The sequence below is a fragment of the Microplitis demolitor genome, chromosome 8, assembly GCF_026212275.2.
Source record: "Microplitis demolitor isolate Queensland-Clemson2020A chromosome 8, iyMicDemo2.1a, whole genome shotgun sequence".
In the NCBI taxonomy this organism is placed as follows: domain Eukaryota; kingdom Metazoa; phylum Arthropoda; class Insecta; order Hymenoptera; family Braconidae; genus Microplitis; species Microplitis demolitor.
The window spans coordinates 20,622,331-20,633,733 of NC_068552.1; the positions used below are offsets into that span (position 1 = coordinate 20,622,331).

The window sequence follows — 11,403 nt, forward strand, 5'->3', positions numbered from 1 at the left end:
TTTTTAAAAATAATTATCTTATTTTATGGTCTCATTGGTTAAGAATACAACTGTGAATAATGCCAAAGGAAACGAAAATTTTACCATTTTTAAGAGGGTGTTTCCGTACCCTACGACAAAAAAAAATGACGATGATAATAAACTAAAATTACATATAATATATACGTATGATTTTTTTTTATATTAAATTGAACTATCTTAAATTTTGGCATATCTACTCTTTGAATCGTTATACTAAATCGTTAAAATAAATTACCAAAGTCGCTGAATGCTCTGATCTATCGGTAATTGTTCCATATAATTAACATAACTCATTTGATAATTTGATGGATTATTGTAATTAGAAAAAGCAAAATCATTCCCAGATATATCCATAATAGAACGATTTTCATTATTAAGTATCATTCCGGATTTTTCGTCAGATGAAACGGGTTTAAATTCGTTAAAATTAGACATATCATTAAAGTCTTTATATTCAGTCTTGATAGATTTTATTCCCGATGAACTAAAATTATTATTCGTCCGATAGTCAATCGATGATGAAAAACCATGCCGATGAATATCTTGGTTCGGACTAAAATTATTTCTAAATTCACTAGCAATGCTTGTAGTGTCTTGTCGTATATCGTTTATTATTCTATAGTCAGGACTCAATCGAACGTGACCAAAGTCTTGTTGGATTTCCTGTGTATTGAGATCAGATCTAAATCCATTAGTCCAATAATTTATTCCACAAGAATCACGATTATTTGGTTTTCCATCTTTTATTAACACAGGCACACTAATTTTTTTAACTGATGATTGATTTTTAATATTTTGAGATTGTACATGTTTTTCAGCATCTTCAATTCGCGCGCGTTTATTTTTGTAACGGCGATTTTGAAACCAAATTTTTACTTGAGTGCTTGTAAGTTTCAATGTTGATGCCAACACCTCACGTTCTGGTGCACTCAGGTATCGCTGTTGTTTAAAACGCTGCTCTAATTCGTAAACTTGAGCCTAATAAAAATAATACTAAATTTTAATAAATACTTTTTAATTATTATTATTATTATTATTATTAATTATATAAATATGTATTACCTGAGAAAAAAGGACTCGGGGTTTTCTTTTTGTTCTTTTTCCAGATTGATTTTTTCTTAACTCTGTTTTACTTGATGTTACGATATTTCCTATTTAATTTAATAGGAGAAAAAAATAAGAAAAAATTTAATTAATCATAATAATGATTGGATATTATTGACAGATTTACGAAAATAAGATCCATTTACCATCTTCTACAACCGGAGTTTCTTGATACGGAGTTACAATATGCCCCAAGGGTTGAATATTATTCAAATCTGAGTAATTTTGATTGTTTACTTGTTGAGTCGATTGTAATTGTTCTTTATACTTGTCAATATCCCAATGAGTTTCTGGAGTTGTATTATATCCATAGTAGTCTTGTGATAAATTAAAATTTTGTGATGTCTGTCCATGAGAATTGTATGAATCCATTGTCTCAATATGATTATCATTCAAAATATCACGAACACTGAACGGTATAAGAGATGGCATCATTTTAGTGCATCGCGTTATTTATATTCAACTATTACTATTTAAATATATAGTTATTCAAGTAACTTGATTAAAATCATTTATATATTATTATAAATTATAAACACTGACAATAACATTTATTGATAAATTTATTTTAAAAAATAAAAGAAACATAAAGTAACACCGATAATAGTAAGTTTAAAAATAAATATGGTAATTAGATTAGCTAAATTGAAAATTAACAAAGTAAGGCAGTTATGGTTGAGTGATCAGGTCCAAGAGCAAACGTCAAATGTGACTTGGGCCAACTAAAAGTCAAGTGCTGGATATCAAAATACAAGAATGTGCGCGTGGGTGTGCGTGCGCCATCCTCTGTTTTAAACAGTCCACATACATGTTATTATAACTTGTACACATTTACCCCCACTACTATAATATCTATCACACAAACTTATGTGAGTATTTTTAATTAAAAGTAAAATGTATTTAAGTAATTTTAATTTTTCATTATTATAATAAAATTTAAGTGATTAGAGTATTTAGATACTTTCTGACAGCCATATAATATGTAGTAAATAAATTTGGGGCGGAGGAGTCAAGCGCAAAAGCCCGCCTCTGTGTTTAAGGCTTGAACCAATAAAATTTATATGTATATAATATCATCATCAAAATAAATATCTTATCTATAAAACTACCATTTTTGTGATAGATTATTATTAAAACCATTAAATTGATGTTATATATTACTTAGTCAATGAAAATTTTATATTTTTTTAAATATCCATATATAGTGGGGGTTGCCAGAGAACAATAAACAAATTTATTTTCTCATAATATTATATTAATTATTGGGTCACACGAGCCATGTACCATATACATACAACATATTATAAATATATATATTCTCGCGTGCGAGAGTCCCTTTTCTTCTTTTAACATTAGCCAGACACCAATATTCATCAGACATCTGACGAACCCTTGAAATATCATCATCCCGCTTTAAGTTTTTTTAAAATTATTTTTTCGAATATATATCCACTACTGTTTAACTTATAATAATTAATATCAACAACAAAATTTTGATTGTTCTTTATTTGTTAAAACTAAAACGATTTATTAGAAAAATTTTGAATATTAATTAATAATTTTAGCAACATGAAATTTTGATTTACCAATTTAGAAAACAAATAGACAGAGAGAGAAAGTGATGCATAATGTGTAGAATGCAGGTTCCATCCGTTTTTCATGTCAATATTATTGGCGCCACGAGATACCAGGCGCCTCTTCATTTGTGGAAAAGATGTCGTCATTTAAGGCGACTGCATATAAATTATTACTATATATTTCAAAAATTAAACAGCGTGTAATTATTATTATTATATCAAGCAGATTCAAAAATTTTCGGATCCTTAAATTATTTGAGAAAATAGAAAAAAAGGGAAAACGTAAGAAAGAGATGGTCGCAATATGGTATCAAGTTGCAAGATGCCTTTACTCATGTATACGACATAATAACGTTGTAGCACAAAAGACCCTTTTGTATTAAATCTTATGGCTATACTAGTTGATATATGTATTCATAAGAATTAACAAAAATTTTCTATACATTTGTGGCGCAAGTTATCCGATCCATATTTTAGTATCTGTTTTTTTATTTCATACAAAATAAAAAAATAATAATTTTTAAATTAAAAAAAAAAAAAAAAAAAAAAAAAAATCGATATTAATATCTTGAAATGACCATAAAAAAAATTAATTGAATGAATAAAAAATAATCAATATGAAGTCACAGACTATTAATTGTTAGTAAGTAAAAAAAAATTTTTAGATTAAACTACTAAAAATTGTCAGACTTAATAGATTCCGATGTCGCCGGTGTTGTTCTCATGAGCGGTCCAGACAATTACATGTATCTGGGTGTCTAGACGTCGCCTACCCTGTCGAGAACTGAAAAGTTTGTTACATTTCCCAGAAACGTCCGGTCGACTTTTGGAAAATTTGTAATTCGAGAATATCCATATAAAAAAAAAAAAAAAAAAAAAAACAATATAGTGCTTGTTTCCGTTTTAATAACAATGTACTTAAGTATTATTTTTTTTTCTCTTATACATAATTTCGACTAAATAACATTAGCACTACCCTAAAAAATTTACCGTGTAATGTAAATATAAAGAAAAAATACTGATTTGATAATTGCATTACAATTAATACACATAATACGAAAAATAAAAGCTCTCTGCCCCTTAAAAAAAATTTTTTTTTTCTGCCTAATGAAATTCTATCAATTTTCGGAAATTCTTTTTTTTTTCAACTTTTTTAAAAGTCACCCTATTTTGTCCGCCAAAAATAATAATTTTATTTTATAACGGCACCTAATAATTTTGTCTATTTACTTTGAATATCATTATAAACAAAAAGATTTAGCGTATTTTAGTCCTCAAAAACTTAGTATTTCCTTAAATACCCCCTCCCCCCTCCCCTCCTCTAGATTATATAATTTTCGAGATGTCAAATGTTTCATATCTATATATATATATATATAATTTTTAACTTAAAATGTTTATCATCCAGTGAGCTCTCATCGAAGTCAATTTTTAATGTCACGTATATATACGTCAAGTATCTGCTTTAATTTAATTCGACTATTAGATCAGCTCAACTGGCTATTTGGGGAGAAATTTTTGTTATCAGGGCAAATCTACGTGGCCGCTTACCAATAAAGACGAATCCAGAGAATAAAATAAAATAAATTACCGACGGTAAAGTAGTAAACTAGCACAGACTTGTATTGCACATATGAAAAATAGGGAGTAGACGTTATATCTTATATTAATTATGTTCTTTTGCCGGTAGATGGCCGTACAAAGGTCTCTCTAATGCTTTTAAAATTATCAGTTTATCACGGAACGGATTTTTTGACAAGGGTTATCATTATTAGAGTCAACATATAAATCTTGTCGTGTAATCTTATTCATAATAATATTAAAATGAAATAAAAGATAAGAATTTAAAAAATAACCATTTATAATAAATTTAAATAATGATTTGACTACTAGTATATATTATACTTAAATTTTTTAAAATAAAAAATTACTAGATCTATATATATATATTTAACAATAATCAGCTAGGGTTATCAGTCCATAAATCAATAGTTTGTTAATTTTTTAATTTTCAAGATTCTAACACTGAATATCATAAATGACGATAGCTTTGAATGTTTTTAGTATGCATTTAAATTTTTTTCTAACGACTGACCCACGGGCTAATACGTCGCCCTAATTTTTTTTTTTTTTTTTAAATTTATTATCTATAGATTTTAAAAAGGTTAAGCCATAACTATAATTTCTCACCTAAACCAATACTTTTTCCCTCCACAGGTTATTAAATAATAATGTAAAAATATAAAATTATCGATATGATTGTATATATTTAGATAAAAATAAAAAATATTTTCCAGTACTGAGCTAGAAAAATATAAATATTTATTTTGTTTAAATAAAATTTGATCTGTATGTAGATGGAATAGCAATTATTTATATATTTTTCAGACACGAGAATTGAGTGTGTGCAGCGGGGGGTAAGTTAAATCTTGGGTGGTTCAATTTGTCTGTTTGGGATGATATATTTTATTACGGGGTCATTCTTATTAATAATTTGATAGTCTTGGTCCTGAACTCATCTATAATATTATTTTAAAACACCAAAGTCATTATGTTGAATTTAATCACTTAATATAAATATAAGTTTCATCAAGTTATAAAAAAAAAAAAAACTAACAATTCTTTTATTAAGACATGTTTGTAGATGGATTTAATTACAACGCTATATCATGGTTCATGTGATTTTAACTGGCTTTCACTTCTCAAATCGCAGCTGTGTGATATATATATATATATATATTTATATACACGATCATCTCTTCTCACAGTCGATTAATTACGCAAATTTACTCGTATAGAAAAATAATTATTAATGTTTTATGTTAATTAAATAGCAATGTTTTTTCTAATTATAACATATTGAGGAAAGATATCATTTTAAATTTAAATTATAAAAAGAGCGTAATTTTATGTTAAAAATGTTTAAAATTTAATTGACATATATTTTATTAATATTATTGATATCATATGAGACAAAAAAATCTTGTTCAGTGTGTCAAATTAACCTGATTATATTTTTTGCATCGGAGTTTGTGGAAATAATGATTCATCAACCAAAAATAACATGTAATGTTATTGTCTGTGTGAGCTACTTACAGTAACTCTCAATCGGCTTACTCTAGTTAATCGTTATGTGAGAGAGAAATCGTAAAAGAACAAAAAAAAAGGGTCAAAATTAATGCCAGAGAACCGTTTTAACGTGTATATATATACCTATTCGCAACTGAGAAAGAAAAAATAATAAGTCATCCCGAGAAGAAGATGATGATGATGATGATGATAATGACTTGATCTTTTAATTTGACAGGATAATTAATTGTTAATCATATAATATCATGATTACAGCAAATTATTATATACAGACATACTTGGACGCACTTAAAACTCAATTTATTTACCAAAGTATAATATTATCTCATGATATTACATATTTAACAGAGAACGGAACAAACAAATTATCAAACTTAATTAATAACTATACTTTTAATTTTAAAACCATCAACAATTTCAGAAAAAGAATTAGACGATTTATATTAATTTGAATCATTTAAAGGTTATTAATATAAAATTAGTAAAATTGAGAATGAATTACGTAGAGGTTGAAAATTAAAAGCTATGTTGTTAAAGAAAATAAGAGAACAAATATGAGCTAGAGAAGAATCCAAAAGTCAACTCCCTGCTGTGTAAAATATAGTGGGCCAACTGCCTTGAAAGGTTCGATCCTGTCTCTATCGTCAACTTCTCAGTCATTGAAATTATTTTTAATATACATAATTGATATGAATGTCTTTTCGGCCCGTGCTTCAACATTAACTTTATTTTATTATGTTTCACCTCTCATTCAAATTCAACAAATAATACTATAAATGCACAATAACGCAATAGCGCATGCCGTACCATATTTTACATACAGAATATAATCAATAATACGTAAAACCGTTGGTGCAAGTGTTAAAATATATACACATATATGCTTTAGTTGAGGTACATACATAATAATATTGCTGCCGGGTAGATTGAGGATGCTGAGAAAAAAAATAAAGATTACAATCCAATACAAGGATTGAAAACAAATGCCGAATACATAACACTCGAGACTGCTTTGTCGGCTTTACCATTTTATTACTATTACTATTCTACGAGCTACGAACTACAAACTGAAAATATAGCTGGCATATTATTATATATATATATATATATATATATATATATACCTGAGCATGAGGAACGCCGCTGGACAAGATTTTATACTAACAAGCGATTATTGATTGCCTGTTTAAAGGATCATCAACATGAAAAAAATAAAAAAGAAAAAAGAAATACCACTGTTGATGTATATATATCATTATTATTTGTTATATTATAATATTAATATATAGATGCGTATATGCGGACACATGGAAATTTCATATACAGCTGCACAGCACAAAACTAATCAAATTATATTTGCATTAATAACATTTATCATTTATGGATTGTCAGAGTTTTACACAAATTATAATTCAAACATTTTTATAAATCAGTTGAGTGGAATTAAAAGCCCGATGAAAGTTAATAACACGGATATGTGTTACTCAAAAAAATGAAAAAAAAAAAAAAAATAAAAAAAGTTATAAAAGAAACAGGTATATATATTCACATAATAGACCAGAAGGCGGATCCCCTAACGAAATGAGAGATGCCCAAGAAAAATCGTTTTTTAACTCGAATCATTTCATCTTCAGTATATATAGATCTTTCAGTTTTGATGGGATAAAATATGAAGAAAAAAGGAACAACGATGACGTTCATTTGTGTCCCATAAAATTTAAAAAAAAATCTTTTTTATCTTTTTTGTTAAAAACTTTTACCTTAATATATACATTTATATTATGTAAAGAGAAGAGATTATGTGTTGAGGCAATTATAACCTTTAGCTTTAAACTACACATTTTTTTATTTAATTAATTTAATTTTTTGATCTTTATAGCCTGGGATTAATTCTATAATATATTTTTATATCTATATCTATTTGACAAATGACAATTTTTTGTGTATATACGTATTTATATCTATGATATTGTGATATGACGGTTTAAGCGGCTTACTGCCAATTAACATTCTGTGTATTTCACTTATACTAAAGACCAACATCATTAAAGCCACCTGTGGGATTATGATAGTGCACAAGAAAAGATTTAAGACCAGGAGACGATGGGTAAAAGAGGGTGAGGAATAAACAGCAAATCGGTTAGGGATCCGTGATCCCGTGCGCGATACAGATCTTCATTGTCATTTGTTTGTCTAGCTCAGATATTATATATTAGAGGAGTCCAGTCACTGAATGGGAGTCAAAGGCCGCCGCTGTCCTGGTTCTTTTTATTTATACACACACACATATATATATACACACACTCATCCAAACATCCATGGATCAGTTAAGTATAAGAATTATATTATACACGATGGCAACCATTGTATAAACTCTTCACCACCTATAGGTTATTATTATAAATTATTATAAATTACATCATATATAAGTAGCATGTAGCTAATAATAATTGTTGTTGTTCAATAAATGAAAGGCAAGAGAGTAGTAAGGAAAATGTAAAAATAATAAAATGATTGTCATTTTGAGTTGGACAAAATGATGATTCTCTAATAATATTTTCAGGTTATATTAGATATCTATCTCTTTTCGTTACTTATACGTTATATAAATGTGGATATATATGTGCATCACATACATTGGACACAGATAGGGGAATTTCTGACGCGTTGTTCCCGCTGTTATATGTGTGTTGCAGTTTTGTCGATTCCCTTGCATTGTTTATCATCTCTTTACCCCGTGGTCTCTTGGCCACCGTGTCTCTTCATTTTATCTTGGAATTCAAATGCGCGTTGGTTGGGTCCCCAAGCCGTCGCCTGAAAGCGTTACTCGTAAATACGGCGCTTGGAGAGCATCACGCGGAACTTGGATCTTCCTCTTTCTTACTCTCTTTCTCTTAGGTTGTTCCTGTTGTCTGTTGTGTGTATTGTGTTGGTGGTAATGGTGGTGATGCTGGCTGGTGGTTGTGGTGTACAAAGAGGCCAGCCAACGTCTCAATCCTGGCCGTTTGGTCGCCTGGCCGAACGGGACGGGATGAGACGGGATGGGATGGGACGGAACGAACGACGATGCTCGCCTTGGAGGGTCCATTGGCTTACTATATATATACAAGAGACCATCGTTCAACTCCCTTGAGCAAGCCTTCTTCCTCCACCCTTTCTTATTTTTTCTATAGTCCTGGGCCCTTTCCTTGGATTATTCGCCTGCTCTTGCATCTTCCCAAGAACCGATCGCTGCGCGAAAGCGTGCAGACTACTCGCAAAAGGGGTACCACACACCGGGCCTCACAGATCACTTGGCTATCTGAGCACCCAGATCTCTTGCACACGAGAAAGAGAGAATTTCATTGCTTCTCTTGAGAATATAACCCGCTATATTATTTTTTCTCTCTTTCTTTCTGTTATTTAAACTTGACCACTCTACCAACCAAAAGGACATTTTCTGCTATTGCTGCTTCTGATGCTGTACATCTACATATAAGCATATTCAATTTTTATTTATTTATTTATTTATTTATTTTTTTTTTTTATTTTGCTTTCATTTTAGCGTGTTAGTTGGCCATCGTTTTGTTTTTTCCCCTTTCATCGCCGGGAAATGGATATTCTTGAAACATCTTTTGTTTGCGATCCCAAGAAATATGTATATTTTTGTTTGGTTAAATTCTTCGAGATCGATTCAATCGATTTGTTTCTACTGACGACTATATGTATGCTTTTTTTTAATAGGGCACAAGTGTTTATACTGATGCTACGACTACTACTCAAATTCGTTTACAAAATATTGAGGCACCTAGCGCCTCAATTCAGGTATATATATAGGCATATAAAATTTTTGAAAAAGGCATCGCGTTCTCTATTCCTTTCTTTCTTTAGTTGTCTTATTTCCAGAAAGAGAAAGAGAAAGAGAAATAAGATTTCTTTTAAAAAGTACCGCAACGTATATAACTCGCCGACTGCTGTATGCTAAAGGTGGATGTCATTTGTTAATTTAAATATCACGATAATTCAGTCTGCTCGTCCCGACTTCTATATACTCTACCCACTCGTTTACTTCCTTCAGCACGCCAATGTCTCTCTTTTTCCCTTTCTCTCTCTTTCAGCTTGATCATCCGCACATATAACCCTTATATATACCTTTATACCTTTATACCTTTATACCTTTAGTTATATATCCCGCGCACCTCTTTCTTCTCTTTATTTTCTTTCCTCATGCCTTTGTATTCCCCCTCAAAAATGTATACAACATTCAAGTTCATGTGTCTCTTTATCGTTTGTTATTTATTTAATTGTCAAAAATAATATATAATATAATAAATAAATAAAAGTTATAAATGGTATATTATGATTAAAAAAATAAAATACATCTGTAGCCATTTCTACACTGTATTTGTACAGATAAACATATAATAAGATGTAATAATATAAGAGAGTCATATCTACAACGAGTTAGCAGTACAATAAAAGAGTAAACATTGACATCTTAAAGAGGGGTAAGAGTATACATATGTATATATATATATATATATATAAGGAAAGGAAATTACGATTGGTGTTGCTGGTGCTGGTGCTGATGCTAGTGGTTCAAAAAGAGGACTCAATTGAATGTGATAGCAGGTCGGTAACTAACGTCCAACGAAGACGTAATAGCCAATCACGCGGTGAACGCAAAAACACCAGGCAGAAGCAGAGCATCATCGTAAAACGAATCGTAGTTATTCTTGTTGAGAAACAGAGAGAAAGAAACAACTAAAACAAGTACAACTATAATAAGTACATGTAAGCGTGCATGAATATGTGGATATGTATGTGAGAGCAGCGAGTAAGACTAAATTAACAAAGATATACCATACAGACTGATGCTGCTGATGGGTAATAAAACGAGACGGAGATAGTGAGAGCTAACAGACGAAGGAGCAGGGAGATATTAATTAGAATAATTGCTGCTAACAGGCTCGTTAGTGGTGGACTGAGATAGCGAACGAGCGAACCTCCCCCCCCCAAACAAAACAATTCAAAAAAGAAATGTGAAAATAAAATTAACCATTTCACTGTATACTATATATATATATATATATATATATATATATATATGTATTAATCGAGTCCTTTACACTTTAGTTCTTTTTTTTTTTTTTTTTTTTTTTTTCAATTTATTAATATAATTTTATTGAATAAATTGATAAATTAAAATTTTTAAAATATGTATTATTATTTTAAAAAGTTTTGAAAGATATATATTTTCAATAAGTATACTTATAGCAGCTAGCGTAGAGTTGTATCCTCTACTAATCAATTCCAATTAGAGGAAGGATAATATTTGTAAGGTAACTTGGTATGACTGGAAATTGAAGAAAGACGAAAGATTATTAGCCGTACTTGTGAGCATATATAATCTTGTTTTTATCTTTTTTCTTTTTCTCTCTGTTTAGTTAAGGTTGAGTTGGTGGTTTGTATAGAGCTCTTTGCTGGGTGGTTAGTCGTAAATCAAGCTGGTACCAGTCGATGCAGCATCAACTTTGGCACACGGTTCCACCAACAAGAGAAGAAAGATTTTCTCATCGTATAGAAGACGGTTTGTCTCAGTTGGTCTTGTTGGTTGGTTGGTTGTTGTTAG

The 11,403-nt window shown here is 29.7% G+C and overlaps 1 protein-coding gene across 1 annotated transcript; it reads right to left on the reverse strand.

Annotated features, from left to right (window-relative positions):
- Positions 1 to 208: 208 nt before the first annotated feature.
- LOC103576637 (homeobox protein Nkx-2.5-like) lies at positions 209 to 1,804 on the reverse strand. The gene is made up of 3 exons (XM_008556941.2): positions 1,272 to 1,804; positions 1,084 to 1,172; positions 209 to 999 (listed from the first exon to the last, which is right to left on the reverse strand). Exons 1-3 carry the CDS (start codon positions 1,558 to 1,560, stop codon positions 253 to 255), a joined length of 1,125 nt encoding a protein of 374 aa, XP_008555163.1. The 5' UTR covers positions 1,561 to 1,804; the 3' UTR covers positions 209 to 252.
- Positions 1,805 to 11,403: the final 9,599 nt, after the last annotated feature.